The sequence below is a fragment of the Schistocerca gregaria genome, chromosome X (genome assembly GCF_023897955.1).
Source record: "Schistocerca gregaria isolate iqSchGreg1 chromosome X, iqSchGreg1.2, whole genome shotgun sequence".
Lineage (NCBI taxonomy): Eukaryota > Metazoa > Arthropoda > Insecta > Orthoptera > Acrididae > Schistocerca > Schistocerca gregaria.
Window position 1 is genome coordinate 76,019,305 of NC_064931.1, and position 23,424 is coordinate 76,042,728.

The 23,424-nt window shown below is 35.2% G+C and overlaps 1 protein-coding gene across 6 annotated transcripts in view; it reads right to left on the minus strand.

Annotated features, from left to right (window-relative positions):
* Window positions 1-2,721: 2,721 nt before the first annotated feature.
* The window catches only part of LOC126299589 (band 7 protein AGAP004871-like), a 260,008-nt gene continuing 239,305 nt past the window's right edge, over window positions 2,722-23,424 (minus strand). For 5 of the 6 annotated variants that reach the window (XM_049991611.1, XM_049991609.1, XM_049991610.1 and 2 more), the window contains 4 exons: window positions 22,233-22,330; window positions 16,676-16,837; window positions 13,413-13,578; window positions 2,722-3,053 (listed from right to left, as the gene is read on the minus strand). In XM_049991611.1, the coding sequence (XP_049847568.1) occupies window positions 2,940-3,053; window positions 13,413-13,578; window positions 16,676-16,837; window positions 22,233-22,330 (540 nt within the window). In that variant the 3' untranslated portion in view covers window positions 2,722-2,939. The remainder of the gene's footprint in view (window positions 3,054-13,412; window positions 13,579-16,675; window positions 16,838-22,232; window positions 22,331-23,424) is intronic. The other variant, XM_049991607.1, reaches the window with a different exon arrangement.

The following is a 23,424-nucleotide window of genomic DNA, read 5'->3' on the forward strand; positions in this document are numbered from 1 at the left end:
ACATAATTTTTAAGTCTACAGATAATCTTTTATAGAAATACAAAAACTATAAACAATAATGAGGGCAGACAGCCATTCTCATGCGGTCAATTGATATGTGGTGCACAGACGTTTAATTAGATTCTCTCTCTCTCTCTCTCTCTCTCTCTCTCTCTCTCTCTCTCTCTCTCTCTCTCTCTCTCTCTCTCTCAGTACTTTGTAGCTAACAATACTACAGCTTCAGGATATTAAACAAAACCAACCATGGTGACATCTTCATCCTTGTCAGTCATTCAAATGTTATTACAAACCTTTAAAATAAACTACCACCCACATTCTACATACTGAAACTAAAAGAGTACAGAATGAAGAGATGCTGTTTCCACACTATGATGATATGATAACAAACATCTATAAAAGAAATGTTTTAATGTACATATAAACTTACAATGTTACACACAATTTCATTACATGCATCAGTCACAATGATGTTATCTGAAAGATACAGTAAAAACTAACACACAAAGTAAAAGCTAATCAAGCCACAATCCATAAAAATTCTAAAATGACTGATATATAAGGAAAACACAGATTATTATACCTAGTATGCTACAGAGCTATCAGTTGAAAACATCAAGAAACTAGTTTTGGAACACACACCTTCAGTTACATTTGTAGAATGAAATGTCACAAGGCAGAGAAAATGTACAATATAATGAACGTTTTTAGTCATACTTACAGCAAATGAATGCTGACTACCAATCACTGATGAGCTGTATTATAAAAAAAAGTCACACAGCATAGAACAATCCTCTATTAGTAAAAAATTAAAGTATCTTCAGAATTTTACAAGCAAATATATTTCATAAACTTTAGGCTCGCACTTCAGATTCTTACAAGCAAATATATTTCATAAACTTTAGGCTCGCACTTCAGAATCTTACAAGCAAATATATTTCAATAACCTTAGGCTTGCACAGAGAACTATTTACACGGCAAATTCATATTGCAACCCATAAGTTGTCAAACAATGTTTAGAACATAATAAAAAAGAAATGGACACACTTTAGAAATTTTTCATTATTGTTACAGCAAGTAGTATGAATTCTGGATTAAATTAACACAAATTGAAATTATTCTGCAAATCACAAAAAAGTACAATATGAATCTTGGAAAAGCAATTAATGCATGTCCAGTGGCAGTTACAATGATAGCAGTACATCAGTCGCAAATACACACAGAAACCAATTTCCATCTCCCCCTTTTCTGTAAAACAAATATCCACTAAATGGGAGAAGTATCACAAAATACCAATGACATAAAATCCTGCTGTCAAAACAAACACAGCAGAAATTTTCTGGTAGTTACTACTTATCAATGTCTCTAATATGAATAACACTTCTGTGATATTCACAGGCCATACCAAAAAAACATTACAGAGAAAAATAAATGAAAAAGTAATGAAATATACTGATCATGGTGAGACAAAATTTAGAATTTAATTATTACACTGACATATCACTGTATCATAGAATACATTCGTTCTTTTCTTTACTTTATTTTTATTTAAGATTGCAGAGAATGTGAACTATAGAGTGTGGGCAACTTCACCCATTAGTTGTCTCATTTTTACCATGCTGTCAGAAACTAATCTCATGGATGTCTGCATTAATTATCTATATGATCATTTTATTTTACTCTGGTGTTAAATTGACGAAACAACACTTAAATCTGAAACACTGATGGATGTCCACTCATTACGAATATTTGTTTCGAAGATGTACAATCTCATCATTTAGTACTGCAGGAACCATGACTGTTTGATGGAGTTCAGAATGAAATATGTTCATCCCATTAATTCACAAAACTGTGCTCATAGACTATTTTATATGGATAAACAGGAACCAAATACCACAGGTTCTAAGGTGTTATTGAGACAACATACAAGTTGTACTTTCATACAAGGATTTATTATTATTATTATTATTATTATTATTATTATTATTATTATTATTATATTATTATTATTATTATTATTATTATTATTATTTATAATGTGTGATATACACTCTCACAGAAAAGAGCACAGGAAAATTAGGGTTTAGTGTCATATCAACTCTCACAGGGCCAAACTGGGCAATGTGATGGCATTCTATACTTTAGGTAATGTGACTAGTGTAAGTATAAGGATTGGATTTTCAGGGAGAATATGAAAATAATACATAAATTCACTTTTTACTATGAGCACAAGCTATAGTACCAACACATTTCACATATCATGTGGGGATACTGTCAACAGAGTAGTAAAATAGTTTCAGCTCCATCTATCACTACTGCATTAGTTCCTGACAGCTGGTGTTAGTGGTGAGTGGTGAGTGTCTTAATTCCCACCCCCCCCACCCACCCAAATCCCCTCCTCTCCTCCTTGCCTCTAGCAGAATGTATGTAGGAAACTCTCATCTTTTCACCTCTTATTGTCACACCATGCATTGCAAACCACACTTTGATTTAATCATCAGAAATTGAGGTGTTATGTCAGTCCTTTTTAGTTCAGTTTTCCATACTAACCTTAAATACTCATTGTACAACACATACCTAATGTAACATCTGGGTAATAAGAAGCAATGGATTTCTTGAGATGTACAGCTGAATTCTATAGATTACTCTAAGTTAATGCAAAATGTAACATTTCAGGCAATATTTTTTCTACATTTTCTAGTTGTACGAAAAAAAGTTCATGAATATTTTGAACATTATATTCCATTGGCTTTTAAAGTGAACTCTGATACAAATTTGTGGATTCCTTTGTATGTATGAAACACACTCTTGATGAAGCACAAGAAAGTATAAAATTAGATGTAAATTCCTGAGATACAAACAAATGCTGTGCACACATAGAATAAACATATTACAATAAACACATCACTTAATAATATATGTAAATTTGTTTAAAGATCAAACTAAGACTTTTTAAGATTAGTGAGAAAAGGAGTGACAATGTCCATTGGCAGTGGAAATATAATAGTAGAATTCTTCTCAGCTGAAATGGTATTCAGGGTCTGGAGATAACGGAGCTGTAACAAAGACCATAATTATTAATGTAAACAAAAAGGTAATAAACTATCAGAAAAACAAACAAATTAAATTTTTAAAAATGTTCTACAAATTGTAGGTGAAACACTGCTCCCTATAATTTCAGTTTTGTAAATACTGTGATCTGTATGTACACTGCAGCTTCATATGTAAATAGACATTTTTAGGCTATATGATTTACTGCAGCTCTGCTTAGGCACTGCTGCACAAACTCAGCAGCAGCTCTAAGTAAGTAGGAGCAAAATAAAAGGAAGATCATGAAATGGTGTGGTTTTTATGTTTATATTCTTCATTTATTATGAATTCCATGAATCAATATTGTGATAAGCTATAAGGATGGGGAACACATCAGTTTTACAGCTATAAAGACACAACAAATATAATTAAGAAATGTAATGTACAAAAATGTAGCACAAATTGGTGAATAAGCTTAAATTATGAAGACTGAAGCAAAATTAATAAGGTGTAACTATTCTCGCAGACATGTTTTGCTTCTTTTCACTTTGAGGCATCATCAGTGGGACCTATAATGATACAGTTATGATACATTTTTGTTTTGATATGTATTATTCATAGGAATTACTTAGAGTACTTTGTGTTTTTAGTTGGCATCAGTGTTTTTGCTCTTATATGTTCATATGCTGGAATTCACACTGGTGCTCTGTTTATGACATGTTAACATGTTTACAGGGCTCAGACATTTTTCTTCCCACTTTTCATGTTGTTTGCCCTTGTTTTTGTGATGCACTATCAGTCTTCCGTCACTAATACAGACATTTGATTGAAAATTATGACTTCCAGATGTAACTACATTGAGTTCACTTTGGGTATCATGCTGTTTGGTTTGTTTATGTACATGTTGCCAACCTAACAAAGTATTTTCTGAAAACTAACGTGTATTCATTTTGTCATGTTCATATCTGTGTGTGTGTTGGTTGGTTGGTTGGTTGGTTGATGGAAGGAGACCAGACAGCGAGGTCATCGGTCTCATTGAATTAGGGAAGGACGGGGAAGGAAGACGGCCGTGCCCTTTGAAAGGAACCATCCCGGCATTTGCCTGGAGCGATTTAGGGAAATCACGGAAAACCTAAATCAGGATGTCCGGACGTGGGATTGAACTGTCGTCCTCCCGAATACGAGTCCAGTGTCTAACCACTGCGCCACCTCGCTCGGTTTTGTGTGCGTGTGCGTGTGCGTGTGCGTGTGTGTGTGTGTGTGTGTGTGTGTGTGTGTGTGTGTGTGTGTGTGTGTGTGTGTGTGTGTGTTTGTGTGTTCAGCTGATTTCGGATTTCTTTTAAATGTTATGAGGAGAGGTTCATCGACAAATGATTGGAAAGTGGATCGGGTGGTAGTATTGCAGTCCTCTGTTGCACTGTTACTCTGTTATTTTATGTATTAGTCTAAACAATGAGTTGTTTGGCATATGTACTTGATCATTTAACTGGGTTTTCTTTTCTACTTTGGTTTTCTGTGTATGGTAATTTTCTTGCATGGTTAGAAGCTGTTTTTTTTTATTGTTGATTCTAATTATTTTCATGCCTTCTTCTCTATTGGTTGGTTTGTGGTTGTTTTCTCTTAGGTGTTCTGCAAATGTTGGGTGATTTGTCGCGTACTTCCAGGCTCTCATGTATCCTTTGCATCCAACAGCAAATATTCTGCGTGTTGGTCCCATTTATCTACCATCAGAAGTTTTTCTCTGTAGTTGATATATACCTACTTTCTGGTGTATGTATCTGTTTCTTGTCAGTTTTGGGGTGTAGTTTTGGATAGAATTGTCTGTTGTGTATGCTATGTTTATTCCCTGTCTTTTGAAAATGTTGGTGATGTGAATGTTATTGGGTGCCATCTTGTGTTTTCTCTTATATTTTCCTGATTATTCTGCATAGTTGTTTTGGTGCCGAGTATTTGTGATTGTGTTTGGTTACGCTGTGATGTTGTCAATAGTTTTGTGCTTTCTGCTTTTATTTTTCTTTTAATTTCGTTGTTTAGCCTTGTGACTGTTAATATTGTACCTATTGTTTTGGGCTATGTACATTATTACGTCCAGTTCCTTTTGGCAATTTTCTTTGTTGAGTGGGACTGTGTTGAATCTATGGAGCGTGTGTTGAAGTGCTACTTGCTTTTGTGAGTGTGGGTGGTTTTAGGATTACAGGATGATAAGGTCAGTTGCTGTGATTTTACGGTAAATTTCAAACATATGGTTATTGTTTTGCTCTTTGAAGGGTATATAAAGAGAGTTAATTTGGTTATTCTGATCTGTTTCAATTGTGAATTTTATATTTTTATGTATGTTGTGATGTCAGTATGCAATTTTTCAATTTTTGTTTTTTGGTTCATCTATTAAGGATAGGATGTCATTCATATGCCTGAACCATGTTGCATTCTTTTGCTACATTTTTGTCAAAATGATATGTTCAGTGTGGTTTACAAAAATATTTGTTAAGGCTCCTGACACAGGGGATCTCATTGGTAATCCATCTTCTTGCAAAAAAATTCATTATTGAACTGGAACTACTTTTGTTCTGTTATGAACTTTTGGAGAAGAAACAAATTAAGATTACACAGAAAAACTAATTATAGAAGATTACACAGAAAATCTAATTATAGAAGAAAAACCATATTGACAAGGGAAGATATGTGAGGAAACAGCAGTATCAACACTGGATTAATTAGAGAACTAATTAAAAAAAGAAAACCATAATATAATAACCAATATGAAAACACAACACAAAAACAACTCAAACATAGGATTTATAACACTCAAAAAACTTAGGAAAAAATGTCAAAATCAAAATATCATAATTTCAAAAGCAGACAAGGGAACACAGTAGTACTTATACCCAAAGAAAAATACACTGTAAAAACATTAGAATTCATCTCAGAAAATAACATTACAAAATTAAAATCGGACCCAACAAACATATTCCAGTCATAAGTAAAAAAATGTACACGTCACACAGATAAAAGAAAGCCGACAAAGTGTAATCCCACTGCAACTGTCCTCCGAAGCCAACCAAAGGTCCACAAACTGATTCTTCCTTTAAGACTGATTCAGGATTTCAGAAAATTTCCCATGTACAAGGATAGATGTTACAATTACTGTTTGAAAACTTCAGTGTACAAGAAGACAGAATTATTAAAAACTCTACACAGCTAATACAACAAATAAAAGATATAAAAATCCCAGACACAGCAATACTCCTCTCATTTGATACAGAAAGCATGTATTCTAACATACCAGTATGAGAAACAATAGAAATCATAGATAAGAACCTGAAAACACATAGTCAGCTCCCTGATAAACAGATTTAAGAAATACTCACATTAATAAAGTTCATAAAAGAACAAAATTACTTCCAATTCAATAATGAAATCAATAATGAATTAATGGGTTGACAGTGGGATCCTCAGTGTCAGAAGCCTTAGCAAATACTCTTATAAACCACATCGAACGAAAGAATACAACATACTATATTGGTTCAGGTATATGGATGACATCCTCTGCTTCATAGAGGAACCACAAATAGAAACTGATAAGTTACACACTGGCATCAACAAGGTACATAAAAATATAAAATTCACAATCGACACAGAACAGAATAACGAAATTAACTCTCTTTATATAACCATCAAAGAGCAAAACAATAAGCATATGTTTGAAATTTACCATAAAACCACAGCAACTGACATCATCATCCCCCAATCCTCTAACCACCCAAACTCACAAAAGAAAAGCAGCACTTCAACACATGCTCCACAGATTCAACACAGTCTTGCACAACAAAGAAAACTACCAAAAGGAACTGGACATAATAATGTACATAGCCTGAAACAATGGGTACAATAGTAACACAGTCACAAGGCTAAACAACAAAATTAAAAGAAAAATAAAAGCAGAAAGCACAAAACTATTGACAACATCACAACATAACCAAACTCAATCACAAATACCCAGCACCAAAACAACTATGCAGAATAATCAGGAAAATATAAGAGAAAACACAAGATGGCACACAACAACATACAAATCACCAACATTTTCAAAAGACAGGAAATAAACATAGCATACACAACAGATATTTCTATATAAAAATACACCCCAAAACTGACAAGGAACAGAAACATATTCCAGAAATGTGTCAATTACAGTGTAAAACTTGAGATAGCAGGAACATAGAACCAACAGGCAGAACATTTGATGTCGGATCAAAGAACAAAGAACACAGAACACATGAGAGCCTGGAAGTATGTGACAAATCACTGCACATTTGCAGAGCACCTAAGAGAACACAATAACAAAGCAACCACTAGAGAAGAAGACATGAAAATAATTACAACCAACAATAAAAAAAACAGCTTCTAACTATGCAAGAAAATTACCACACACAGAAAACCAAAGTAGGAAAGAAAATCCAGATAAAATAATAGATTAACACTGCAACAAAGGACTACAATAATACCATCCAACACATTTTCCAGTCATTTGTCGATGAACCTCTCCACAAAAGATTTAAAACAAAACCCAGATCAACTGAACACTCTCTCTCTCTCTCTCTCTCTCTCTCTCTCTCTCTCACACACACACACACACACAACACACACACAACACACACACACACACACACACACACACACACACACACACACACACACACACATGGGGAAAAATATATTAAAAACAAAGATTCCAAGACTTACCAAGCAGGAAAGTGCCGGCAGACAGGCACAATAAAGTGTTTGTGTTATTTAATTGTGCCTGTCTACCGGCACTTTCCCGCTTGGTAAGTCATGGAATCTTTGTTTTTAATATATTCTTCCCATGTGGAATATATATATATATATATATATATATATATATATATATATATATATATATATATATATATATATGTGTGTGTATGTGTGTGTGTGTGCGTGTGTGTGTGGGCGCGCGCGCGTGCGCGGGAGTGTATACATGTCCTTTTTTCTCCCCAAGTTAAGTCTTTCCGCTCCTGGGATTGGAATGACTCTTTACCCTCTCCCTTAAAACCCACATCCTTTCATCTTTCCCTCTCCTTCCCTCTTTCCTGATGAAGCAGCCGTTGGTTGTTAAAGCTTGAATTTTGTGTGTATGTTAGTGTTTGTTTGTGTGTCTATCGACCTGCCACCGCTTTCATTGGGTAAGTCACATCATCTTCGTTTATATTAGTTTTCAGGATATACTTTGTTAGGTTGGCAACATTCACATAAACTGAACATGATGAGACCCAAAGTGAACTCAAAGTAGTTACGTCTGGAGGAAGTCATAGTTTTCTATTGAATGTTTGTATTAATGACAGAAGATTGCTAGTGCATCACAACAACAAGGGCAAACAACATGAAAAGTGGGAAGAAAAATGTTTGAAATATAACATTCCATGAACAGAGCACCAGTGTGAACTGCAGTATATGGACATATGAAAGGAAACACAGATGCCAACTAAAAATGCAAAGAACTGTAAGTAATTCCTTATTTACATAAAAAGCGAGAAGTGAACTATTTTATAATCTATGAATAATACGTATCAAAACAGAAATGGATCATAACTGTATCATTACAGGTCCCATTGATGATGCCTTAAAGTGAAAAAAGATGAAACGCATCTGGGAGAATAAAATACAGTACAGCAAGAGAAGGTGTTTTTTTTTATTTACAAAACAAATATTAATAAGAAGTAGTCCAAATAACAGCACATAATCACTTAAAATAAATTTAAGTACAGAAATAAATATTGGTACACTGCCCATCTTAAACAAGTACAGAGAATTTTGGCTAACACATTAAAAACAAAGTTTCAAATTACAATAGAAAATGTCCAAAAAATCAATAATAAGGTACTTTTCACATTTGTATTTAAATGTAGACAAGACATTTATGTGGACTTTGACAGCTGATGGAAGGATGCTGAAAATTTTTGTGACAGAATAATGAACACCTTTTTTGTACAAAACTTGTATGGTTTAGACCTCTGTGTCAGTCATTTTTATACCTTGTATTGTGATCATGGTAAGCACTGTAAGTGTGGAGAATGGTTGATAGAGACAAAAATCATTAAAGAAAATAAGAATTCAGATGTGGTGGTTAATATTTGGAGCTTACAGAACACGTTTCTGCAAGAACATTTTGGACATCTGTCACTCAGGATTATAATTACTCTCTTTCTTGCAAAAAAGATTTTTTTGGGCTAAAGTTTGATTAATCCATAAAATTATACCACATTACATGGTAAGAGTAAAGATACCCAAAATAAGCAGCTTTGGTAGTAAACATATCTCCAAGAGGGGTCATAATAACATGCAGAGCATAAACTGCCAAACTGAGTCTTTTAGGAATATCTAGAATATCCACAGACCACTTTAACTTGCCATCAATTAATGTGCAGACACTTAGAAGATTCATAATGTAAAATATTTTGGTTATAACAGTTCAAATGGACTACTACATTTTCTTGCCAAGACACACACAATTGCTAGTATTGAGTTTTTTCAATATTTGGCATTAATTCATTAGCCGTGAAAGAGTGCAAGATGTTTGTAAGTATAGCACTACATTTACTTTCTACTTTACTGACTGAGCAACTTCAAGAAGAATAGCAGTATCAGAAGCAAAAAGAGTAAATTTTCTCTCAGTATTTGAACAAACTAGCGAATCACTGAAAAATATCAGAATCAATAAAGGACACTCCATACTGATGTCTGATGAAATAGGATACCCATCAAGTCTTTCTATTGTGTGGACATCATTTAATCAACCTAGTGATGCTAACTGATGCTAACATAAAAATCACCATTCGTCAAGGGAATGCTGTGCTCTACACAGAGTTAATGAACACAAGAAAGATACAGAAGCAACCATCACTGACATATGGAACCTTTGCTGAATGGCACCTTTGATGAAGTTGATGAGATGACATATTCCTGGTACTTGACACATATAACTGCACTTAAGAAACAAACTGCAGGACGTAATGTAGAATGTAACATGATTCATTTACAAACATTAGGCAGAGCTACCAATTTTATCCCCATCTAATACATTCATGACATCATCAGAATCACAAAAATTTGTGCAGCTGTATTAATGGTCCACAGTACTGGCTCAATACCATACAGTCCTCCTTGACTGAGCTTCCTGAAAAGAATTTCAGAACAAACACACCATTCTAAAACAGGCAACAGATCATCTGGCAGGTAAGAGCACATGTATTGTAAGTCAAAAATTTCACTGAGAGTGAGAAATATTTTGAAGCTGCTGAAGATATGCCTGGATAATCCCTTACATGGCATCTACTGACAGTGTTGTTATTTCAGTTAACTGTTGTCAGACTGTATCTGAAGTACATGAATGGGAAGGAAAGGGAAAGGGTAGGTGGGAAACCAGTTACTTCCAGCTGCACAGATCACTGTGGAAATGCAATGGCGAAAGTAGAAAATGTGTGCCAGACTGGGACTCGAACCCAGATTTATTGCTTCTCATGAGCAGTTGCCTTAACTACTTCGGCCATCTGGACACAGTCCCTGACTGATCCAAATTTCCAGCTTATTGTACAATGCAATGTCGTGTCCCTTGTCCATTAACCCCCTACTGGCAACTTATTGTTTCCCTTAGGACTTCGGACAGTATTAGTGCTCTTGCACTGAAGCAAATGTCATGGAGCCATCATGAAATCACAGAAAAATGTGAATATGTGTGTGTGTGTGTGGGGGGGGGGGGGGGGGGGGGGTGGCAAACCTTCACACCCCCCACACCCCCAAACACACCCTCTTCTGTGATAGAGTGATGGTTCCATGACATTTGCTTCAGAGCGGGAGCACTACTATTGTCTGAACTCTTACAGGAAGCAATAATTTTCAGTAAGAGATTAACAGATGTAAGCTAAGTTGGAAATTTGGATCTATTAGGGACTGTGTCCAGATGGCCTAAGTGGTTAAGCCAACCACTCATGAGAAGCACTAAATCTGGGTTTGAGTGCTGGTCTGTATAGTTTACAGAAACTGCACCAAATGATTCTGATCACACATTAACTGTTTAATTATCGCATTGAGAAATTTATGGCAAGCTGTGGGTCATGATTTGTTGCACATATAGAATTGTATTCATGCTTTAGCTGTGCGAGCCAGTAGTGAGAAAGGTTACCCACTCCACGAATGACAGATGCTCGTGACACCTGGATCCAGAGTGTGGAAAAGCTCTGACAGTGCAATATAATAAATTTACTTGAGATAGTAAAGCTGATGTCCACAAATCAGCAGGTATTTAAAAAGCATCACTTGTGTACAACTGTTTAATTTTCTCGCACAATATGCTGTGAACCACGCACGAATGGCAACAGGCAGATTCTGTATTTCCAAATATCATTTGACACAGTGCCTCACTGCAGACTATTAATGAAGGTTCCCAGCATGAATAGGTTCTCAGGTAGTGGAGTGGCTTGAAGACTTCTTAAATAATAGAACCCAGTACAACCCATTGATGATGCTGTAGTGTAGAGGAAGATGTTGCCTTTGAGTGCCTGTAGGAGGACAGAGGACGACTTGGCTAGAATTTCTATTTGGTCTGATTAATGGTAGCTTTCTCTAAATGTTCACAAATGTAATTTAAAGCAGATGGACTGGAAAAACAATCATGTCATTTTCAAATGCAGTACTAGTGGTGTGCTGTTTGACACAGCCACATAAATTAAATATCGGAGCATAGCATTGCAAAGCGACATGAAATTGATCAAGCACATGTGGTCAGTTATAGGGAATGCAAATGGTTGCCTTCAGTCAATTGGGAAAAGTACAGGAAACTGCAGGTCACCAAGAAAGGAGGTTGGTTATAGAAGGCTTGTGTAACACACTCTTGAGTGCTGTCCAAGTGTTTGGAATCCCCACCGAGTCCTATTAAGGAAGACATCAAAACAATTCTGAGGCATCCTGCTACATTTCTCTTCATTAGGCTCAGTCAACACACGAGTATTGTTGAAATGTTCCGTGAACCTAAATGAGAATACCTGAAGGGGAAACCACATTCTTTTTGTGAAACACTACTGAGAAAGTTTAGAAAAGTAGCATTTGTGAAAGACTGCAAAACAGTCTTACTGCCACCAACACACAGTTCACGTAATGACTGCAAAGACAAGATAAGAGAAATTAGGGCCCGTGCAGAGGCATGAAGGCAATCTTTTTCCCTCACTTCATTTACAAATGGAATAAGAAAGGGGATGATTAGTGGTAGTACTAGGCACCTTCTACCATGCACCGTATGGTGGCTTATGGAGTATGCATGCAGATGTAGCTGTAGATGTACTTTGCCACTGAGTGACATTGGATCAGAGAAACTCCCATACTGCAACTGGATCCAAATGCATAACATCCTGAAATAACATTTAATGTTTGGCATATTAAAACAAACAATTTAACAATGCTGACACTTTACAATTGCAATGTCATTTATTAAAAATTAACCTGTAAAAGATAACAAATCAGCTAGATCACTATTACAAATATAGGCAGAGATGGCTGAGCCATCACAGAAGTGTGACATGGTACAAGCAGGTGGAAACAATACATTTTAGTCAAATACTAGTCTCGAATGAGTTATCCATCAACGCTGGTGATATGAACATGACGCACTCGTGATCAAATGGACTAGTTAGTTTCCTGTATGGAAAAGTGATATAAATTATAATTTTACTTTGGGAACTGTTAATTTTATCTTAAAAGAGTTGGACATAAAGACAGTGAAGTCATGTTTAATATCTGTGGTGCTAGAGATAGTATTCTCAGATCACACGATCATTATAGTGATTTATAAATTCTGACAGGCTCTCACATAGGATTGACTGTGTTAAATAGACAGGCATAAATGATTCCTTGTTTCCTTTGGGCAAATAAAGAAGGCAGCAACCAATATTTTCTTAAAGTGGAGACTTGAAGCATTATTGTAGTGACAGTAGCAGCAATTCCAAAAGCCACACACAATTTCAGTGTTAAAAATAGCATTGTTTGGAGTCACAATCTACAGAAAAGAATATTTATGGGGAAAACGAGACAGCTTTAGAAGATATGAGGTGAGCAGGCTTCTTCTCAAACAATCAGCAAAACACCAAGTGCAGACTGATAAGATTTACTCCTGCAGTTTATCTAACTCAGCTCTCTCTATGCAATTTCACATAAGGGGCAACTTACAGTATCAGCATATTTAGATGCAGCAATGTATCACAGCAGGAAGATTCCCTATTTCTATCTTTTTCAACAGATGAGACAATTATCATGGAAACACTACATCATTCATAAGTGCTTAGTACTAGAGGAAACCTAAAAACAATACCACCAACCTGTAAGGCAGCTGGACTTTCAGACATAACATCAGAAGCTTCTTTCAGAGCACGTGAAGCCTTCATTTCTCCTTCTGCAGCTATTACTTTAGCACGAGCCTCTCGTGCAGCCTCTGCTTCAGCTGCCATAGCTCTCTGCAATTGAACTGGTAGTCGTACATCTTTTCTGTAAGTATTAAAAACAAATAAATGAATAAGAAATAAAAACATATGATCTGTTATTCTGTAACTCATCCCTGTATAGAAATATAAGTTAGTGGCTGAGAGTGAAAACACAGATTGAGAGAATTCTATCACTTCATTTTTATCATTTTTCTTCTATTTTTGAAAAAAAAATTGAACCTTTTCACTACATGTTGAATGATTTGCCTGGAAAACTTAGGAGTGTTTCACATGACAGGAAAGGTTTTATTGAAACTGCAAAACTGGAATCATATCGAAATATGTTCATTCAACGTTTTGGACTTATTTATCCTGCACTAATTAATGGTTACAATATTGCACAAAGCAGGTAATTAATCCTAACAAAGTGTTATTTTAACTGCACTCCACAGTACACGATAACACAGACATTAACTCTAGACATAGAAAAGATTCACCATTATGATTATAATTGGATACAAACAGGGAGTACAAATCATTTGATTGTTGTGCTTAATTCAGCTTCCTGATTATTCTAGCACTTACAAGTTGGCTTTAATACACATGAGACTGCAAAATGTGTCACGTCGCAAACATATAATCTACAGAAATTTTCTTGACCAAAGGAATGCATTGATGAATTTTGTTATGAAATTCACATCAAATGTATACAGCAATGCACATGCATCTGCATGTGCAAAAGAAGTATTTATAGTGAATATTAATATTAATTATTAATTACTAATGGGTGAAGTAGCATTAACTCTGTCCTTCTGTCATTTGAACAAGGAGAGAGCAGTATTTTGAGCAGAATTTAAGCAAAAACCTCCATATCTATCTGTAAGGTTACTTGCTAATTTGATCTCAACTGTTTCCTTACTAACACTATCCCAATAGCTGGAAGTGCCTGCCATAATCTCAATGTTGTTACAGTGCATATGAGGACAGGTGCCAATGCATTGCCCCCCCCCCCCCTTTTTGTGTGTGTGTGTGTGTGTGTGTGTGTGTGTGTGTGTGTTTTGTTGTTGTTGTTGTTCACACTCAGTAATACTCTAATCTGCCATAATCCTGATGGCCTAACCAATTTATGACAGCCACTTTACACAAACCGTGATCATCCTATACTGGTACTAAAGGGTCCTAATCTTAGATGATGGTTGGAAAACACATTTAACATCTTGTTTCCTTATAGTACAACAAATCATGTTGGAAATGATACCTATGCAAGGATAAAAGGCTGTAGACTTTGGTGTCCCCTTATTATTTCCAACACTCACTCACCCAATTGAAGGTTGATGGATGACACAATGCATTGCTGATTTGTCTTTCACTCTAAGAATCCTGGTGACGACTTCAAAGTGGGACAACTCAGCTAACAAACTTTTGGGGTCTCAGATGTTGTGGGCCCTATAAATGAAGGTACAAAAGTAATCCTCCATGCTGCACCGGATTGTGACGAACTATCAGCCTGGAGACACTGGTCACCTGGCTACAAATCCATACGTTGCTTGAACATTATGTGCTGGAAGAAACTCAGGTTTCACATAAGATACACTGTTTCTAAACAAGTGACTTTATTGCACAGTTACAGTCACTTCCTGAAAGAGATGCACCCACAGAAAGAATGTTTATTGTGATATAACAGTCTGCTTAAGATGAAAATCAAACAAGTAATCCTGTCAGTGTTTGTAATGAAATAATTTTTGAAATATCGATAAAACACATTCCAGATTTTGTTGAATCCACATCTCCTGCAGTGCTACCTGACAATCTGGCTATCACTGTTTCTATCATTTATCAGCTGAATTAAACTTTTACTGCCCATAGCTTGTCTAGTAACACGCCACTTAATCCTGTTTAAGACATTTCAGATGTTAAACTTTACAGCCACATAAAGAGGCACATAATTAGTGTAATGGTCTGCAGAAATGTAATGAATCAACTTTCAGGCTACGAATACCCTTTCCTTGCTGGTTTACCGAGCAAGGTGGTGCTGTGGTTAGCACATTGGAGTTACATTTGGGAGGGCAATGGTTCAAACCAGGATTTGGCCATCCTGATTTAGGTTTTTGCAATTTCCCTAAAGCACTTCAGGCAAATGCTGGGATGGTTCCTTTGAAAGGGCATGGCCAACTTCCTTCCTCATCCTTTCCTAACGTGATGGGGCCAATGACCTTGCTGTCTGGTCCCCTTCCCCAAATTGTCCAGGCAACCAACCAATCCTTGCTGGTTTCACTAAAATACAAGATTCTGGAACCTGAATTCTTACTTAACATTATTTATTACAAATTCTGACAGTAGTGGAGCAGATGTCATAAGAGATGATTTGCAGTAGTCTCCACATATACTATGGGGTTGGGTTGTTTGGGGAAGGGGACCAGGCAGCGAGGTCATCGGTCTCATTGGATTCGGCAGAGAAGGGGAAGGAAGTCGGCCATGCCCTTTCAAAGGAACCATCCCGGCATTTGCCTGGAGTGATTTAGGGAAATCACAGAAAACCTGAATCAGGATGGCCGGATGCGGGATTGAACCATCGTCCTCCCGAATGCAAGTCCAGTGTCTACCCACTGTGCCACCTCGCTCGGTCCACATATACTATGAACTGATCAAGATTTCTATACCAACATATGACCAACTTTTTCATAACTTGAATACACAGTATTAATGTTCCACAACAATATTTACTTAATAGTTCATTATGAACTGGCTTTCATCTTCTTTGGCCATCATCAAATAACTTAATACTAAACAGATAATCCACACAAATTCAATAAAAAATCATAGCTATACAAAGATTGTTGTACAAAGACACGTGACATTTTATGACTATATTGACATAGTCATTAAATCTTTGTACAGCTATGAATTCTTGCTGAAGTTGTGCGGACTCTGTTTAGTATTAAGTTATCCCATGGTGGCCTAAGAAATTGAAATCTGGTTTGTAATGAACTATTAAATAATTATTACTGTGGAACATTAAAATTGTGTATTCATGTTGATAATATGTCTATGTTCCTCCAAGAACTGTTGGAATGTTCCATAAATATCATTACAAACATTTATAATAGTAAAAATTCATAAAAACAGAATTTGTTGAAGATATTTAAAGTGCCGTAACTTACATCTCAACACGTTCCACTTTCACACCCCATGGATCTGTAGCCTCATCGAGAGCTGACTGCATTGTATGGGCAATTGCTTCTCGTTCAGACAGTATCTCAGATAGGTTTCTTGTGCCCAGAACATTACGCAATGTTGTTGCAGCAAGCAGGCGAGTAGAATGGCTGTAAATGAAAGCAGTTTAGGTTGAAGTATTTTCTTGGGCTAGTAGTTAGCTTGTTTTTCTAAGCCCATATGCTAATGACAATGAGAGCATGTCCATACAGCAATAAAAAATTTCCAGTATTCCCTCTTATTTATGATAACACAATTAAAATGTTTTGTTTCATTTTTGATAAGAAATATTGTTATTTCCAACTTAGCTGCAATCACTGAATTTCAAGTTGTGCCCATCTGCTGTCTGCATATGTTCAAAACAAAACAATTTTTGCTTCTTATTTATACCATTAACACCACTTTTTCAATTTCAGTAGAATGTCCTCCCCCTCTTCCCATCATTACAGACTTATCTATTTGACATTCAGTCACTTGTCTTCTATTCAATCTAAATTCATTGGGAGCTCACTGTTTCCCATGTGATGGTGTTAAGTTCATAGTGGACATGAAGCAGCACAGTGCATCCCATTCATGAGCATCATGACCATCAACAGAATGAAGTACTGAAACCTACACTGTAAAATTATGAAAAAAAAGCAACAACCAGCTATATAAAAGCAGTCTTGATCAATAGGCAAGCATACAAAACATGTGTGAACAACAGTGTTTTGGTTTTTGACACTGAGTTCTTAATGGATGAAGGCAGGCTGCAGTGAAGCCCTACACTACATGGCTACTGGTTGTATTTCCTGATGCTACCTGTTTTTACAGTTCACCAATGATTTCCCATTTCTGTATTGCTTTATAACAACTTAGAATTTCTTAATTTTTACTCTATTTTTTACTTTCTGAGGGATCAATTTCCCACTGTGAAACAAGTGTCACTTCTGAGGCCCATTTTGCACTATAAAAGAACTTTGTCACATTTCTTTTACAAAATACATTTTATAATATGTTTAACAGCATTATATCCTTAATAAAATTAAGAGCAAGGTCTTAGATGTTATAATATATGGGTCTGAGTACTATATCAAGGTATCAAAAATTAATACAAGACATCATATCAAAAACTGGATGAAGACGACGGTGTACCACCTCCAGTAAAACCACACTTAGTAAAGGCAGTATGGTCTTGAAACCAACTGTGATGTTGATGACAGCTTACTTTTGTTTTAATAACACTATAGTACAATAAACACTTCACAGAAAGTGCAAACTGTCAGCTATTGTAAATCTGGCAAAGTAAAAGTGCAGAATTAAACATCTGAGGATAAATGCTGCTAACATTTTAGGAAGTGGTGTGGCAGAAAAATGCTAGCTGTCATGAGAACTTCTGAAAAACAATTACAGAAATCAAAACATATTTAAAAACAAAAACGCAAAGTTTAACCTTCATAGACATCATGTCCATCCATCCATATGTCAATTGCTTATCTTCAGCCATTCAACTTTTTGCATTTCATTGGGGATTCTCCATCATTGCTCATAGACAGAAACAAGTGCACCTAGTGTGGGATTTAATTTGGTAAAACCTATACCACAAATGCTTCTTTCAGTGGCTCTAAATTATTTTTACAGGAGATTGAGTCTGGAATTCACCTTCTGAAAAAAGGGTCTCTTTTCTGTTTCTATCCAGTCATGTATCAGCACAGTGTGTTATCAGTCACCCTCACTATATTTCTGTGGAAATGGTAGGTGGTTTTAAATTTTATATTACGACTAAAAACTAGTACATCTGTCAGTTTGTCATCTGTCTGTCTACTTTATCATAATTATTCCAACATAATTATTTAGACTCGAGTAAATAATTTGGGACAGATTTCAGAAGCTGGTATGTTGTTTTACATTTTTTTAGGGCAAGACGACATGTATTCTGCAAAGTAATGAGAAATAGTGAAATTCTTTTTCTTTTTGCTCAATAAGAATTTTAGTGGAGATTATTTCTGATATTAATAGTATTTGTTATTATGGAACCCACATAAATTTGTTTTTCTTGAGGAAAGCATTGAACACAAACATTACTACCTGCTCCACCCAGATGAGATCAGATGTGAAAGTCCTCAAGAAATAGCTTCATCACAATTGAGAAGGTAGAATGCTTGTAATTGTAATTGTAATCACTTTTTTTTTGCTCTACAGACAAGAGTATTCTGTATACTTATAGTCAGTGGAGAGAGGACATATTATTAAAAACTAACTCCATGTGTCCAAAGACGTTTAGGTGTTCAGTCCCAAATTGTTTCATAATTATTTGTTGAAAGGAATAAGCACAGAATGAATGAAGAATTCTTTGGGGTTTACAGGTCCTAAATTTCAGACATACAGTCCATGGACACTGCGAAAATGCTAGAAAGTCAGCAGTAATGTACCTGATAGTTGTTCTCAAGTTCACCATCCTTCCATATCAGTAACTCTGATTATGTTACAGAGTTTCAGAGATGATGGAGAAGGATAAATGTGTCAGTTTGAGGCAAGGGATCCTGTTCCAGAAATGACCAAGTTGAGAGATATATGTAGTAGTAGTAGTAGTAGTAGTAGTAGTAGTAGTAGTAGTTTTATTCATCCGTAGATCTCTTTTTACAAGGATATAGGACATGTCAAAGTATTTACAAGCTTAGATCAATTTACAATAAGCTAATTCGTATACACATATATTTACAGACATTTAGTTAGAGACAATCATTAGATTTTACTCCTGGTATACAATAATTTATTTACAAATAACTCATTAAATAATGTAATGCAACACTATTCACTCATATTTCACTATCAGTCACTGCACACACTATACACACATTGTTTCATAACACTTCACTCACTACACACACACACACACACACACACACACACACACACACACACACAGGTGATCCTTGGGCCATTTTCTGTACTGCAAGTTCCCATTTGCTATCCTGAAAAACTGAGTCAGCATCCCTTCATAATGAGTGAGATGTTGAGCTCAGAAAGAGGAAGAGGTGTTAGTATTGTGCTATGCATAGCTTGAGGGGAGAGTGTCTCTAGAAAGGAAAAAAGAAGAAAAATAATAAAGTGAAGGTGTTATGTGGAATATTGGATGTTTTATAATCATAATTATTATTATTATTTGTTTGTATAACATTTTTTTATCAAACCCCTACTCTGCTTTATCTAAGTAATCCTTCAATGTATAAAATGTATTGCATAACAGGTACTTTTTAGCTGCCTTCTTAAATAAGTGTATTTTTGAAATTTCTTTAATCTCTTTTGGTAATTTATTATACAGTTTTATTCCTTGGTAGAAAATGCTGTTTTGAGTTTTATGTTTATTTTTTCTTGGTAGAAAAAAATATTCTGATACTTCTAACAGTAAACTGATGCTGTGAAAAACATGTCTTCTATTGCAAGCTCTTTGGTTTCCATATTTTTGGAGACAGTAGTAAGGACCAAAACAAGAAAAAAAGTCCAGTACATATGGGTGCTAAAACGCATACCTTGAGAGCTATGAGCTCTTTTTCATCTTTGCTACTATGAAACACATCTCTTCTACTGAACAAGTGGCCACAGCTCTTCAGGTATGCATTTAAGACCCCCATGTTTGCTAGACTTTTTTCTTGTTTTGCTCCATACTATCACCTCTGTAAGTTGGCTGCCATGCAACCATAGCAACACTGTCACAGGTATTAGAACCATTTTCAATTATAAGTTTCAACTTGATCGTTTCCGAACCAGAATCCCTGACCCCAAATCGATAAATTTACTCTTCTCCATTATCCCTGAAATATTTCCAATAGCATTATGGAATCAACCTGTACAGTGATACTTGCAGTGTATAAGAACAGTTGAGAAGTAATTAATGTACAATTTGGAAAAATAATGGCCATATCTATGCTCCTCAGAAATAGAACACAGAGATACTGTAGAACCGTCACAAAAATTTAAGCTTTTCTGTTTGGTAAGCAGTTTTTTATTCCTTTTTCATTCTCAGCAGTGTCACATGAATATCACACTCACCTCTCATATGTCCAAAGTTAATTTCTCATTGTTCATACCATATCTCATATGAGCAGGGATCATTCTACTGTATCTGCAGAAACCCAAGTAAGTTGATCTAGGTTAAGTAGTTAAAAAACTTGTTATATAAGGTATATTGTCTAAAATCTTGCATTACACTTTCAGAAGACAACTGTGTCAGTAGTCCAATAGTGCATTTATGTAATCATTTTCCAGAAATACAATTGTAAACATTTAGTTCCGGCTGTTAGAAAGATGTTTGCAGTCAGGGAGCAGTTAAAGTTGTCAATTATTATGGCAGAAGTAGGTTACCAATTAACTTAATAATTTGCACTTGCATCTCATGTCTTGCAGCTGATAAAAGAATTGATCTGATTTCCTGGTGGTTAATAGCTGTGTGAACATGAAAAATAGTTTCTCCGATATTATCGCTAGGCATTACTTACAGTGTTTTTATATTTCACCTACACTATTCAAACTATTAAACCTAAGACATATATAACAACTATGTTGTGTGTAACCAGTAATGTAATATCGAAGATTTACCAGAGTATCTTGTATAATTCTTTGACTCAGGGTGCTATCTCATGCATTTTTGTTCTCACGTATTTTGATGTTCTCAAAATAATACATTCACAGATTTTATAAATTCTATAAAAAACAAACATACTGTACATTATACTACATTTAACAATGCACACACTCTAGCTAATGTTCACACTAATACCATGTCACCTCTGTTATTACTTTAATCAATGATCTGGATGTACTGTCCTCTTGAAGTACTTTCATGTGCCACTAACATGGATTGAATGTACAGCCGACCTTGGTTTGTGATACATAAGAAAAAATTTTCCCTGTTCAGCACCAAATATGATCATTACTACATAACAGATGTCCCAGGTTATATGTAATGTTTTACAGGAAGTGGTCACTATTCAGTCTCAGTTTGTTGCAATGTACTTTTCAGTAAAAACTGACAAAGAAAAGAAATCAATCACTGGAAATAAATTTTAGAATTGTACTAATGTTTCTTCACATAGGAGCAGTCCTTGAGATATACTAGAATTTATCTTGATAACAGACTTTACACATACATCCTATAAATTTAACAGTTGGAAAACGTCATAGACTTTTCTCAGAAAAATCTACTTTTTGCTGAACTACTGTCAAATGTTTATCATATTTTAATGCCACTCCAATCAACAACATTTTTATGTGAACTTTGATTTATTAAGTTAAAAGGTTTAAAAATCATGCTTGTACTCTTAAAACACACAGTGCATGAATATTAAACATCAAAAGTTCTACACTTTCTAGTTTCATGCAGAAATATCTTGAGAGCATTCATAATTAAAAATCACTATAGCCAAATGTGTCTCCAGACTGAAGACCACAACAACAACACCAACAACAAAAACAAGAAGTTAAATTCAGCACAGAACTCTCTTTCCATAGGTTTTAGGCACTCACCTGTAATTGTTAACTGAGACGATGGCATTCAAAGGATCATTTACTCTATAATAGACGACAGCATCCACTGTGACAGTCACTGAATCCCTGGTGAGTGCCTGAACCCACATTTTTGAGAATATTACAAGATATACTACATGAGCATATAACATGCAAAGCAAGCAAACATAACCTGAACATTTATATTTACATGTAAATATCCGACAGCTGTGTGATGATTTTTTGTGGCAGTGAAGGTTAAACTAGTAACTTAATTTTATAATTATCTATCGAGACAGATGATCTTAACAGCAAAAATTTTTCATAGTTTTCGCTCATGCACACATATGTACACATGGTATAAAAATTCTTTTGAACAAACATTTAAGCTATTTTTCATAACAGATCATCAGTTAAATATCTGAAATGTAATTGTAGTTATTATGAAGAAAATGAATCCATGACTTGCATCTGGATTGGTTTGAATCTATAGTACCAGTTCAATTTAATTTTGTTAAATGTAATTTCAACTTAAGGTGCTAATCCGTCCTTTCATCCTTTTACACACACTAACACAACTAAGTTCAGCAGGCCATTTAATAGTTTCTGTAAATATAAAAGAGGGTAGAAGTATGGGTGCATAAAAATACTTCCATTAATTGTTACCTACAGTTTAAGAATAGGTGTGATCTACATTCCATAGAACAACACTAAAACAAACTAGATTCCAAATTATATGTTGTATATTCCCTACACTCATTGTAGTAAATGATAGAAAATATATTATGCTCTGTCATACACTTCTACCTTACTTGTATGACAGCTGCTTCATAGAATTAGTTCAGAAAAATGTGTTTTCATAGAACAAAAGCACCTTCTTTGTTCATTTGCAATAGTGGCAAGAGCGATGATACTACAATTTATTCCATGAACTGATGAATTCACAGAACTTAGGCACTTCTGTAATAAAGATGCCACACAATTAATTAATGTCTTCTAATTTGGTAAGAATTTCTGATAACAATCGATGTTACATTCTTCCCCTAAAATTTCTGTTGGGAATAAAAGATTCAGAAATCTCTAGTGCAGTCATAAATTCTAATCTAAAATTGAAGCTATAATTTCTCCATATCTTTTTTTTTTTAGTATCTCTATATGAACCCCCTTCATCTGATGCAATATTAAAAATTTGCGCACGAAAATACTCATCTCC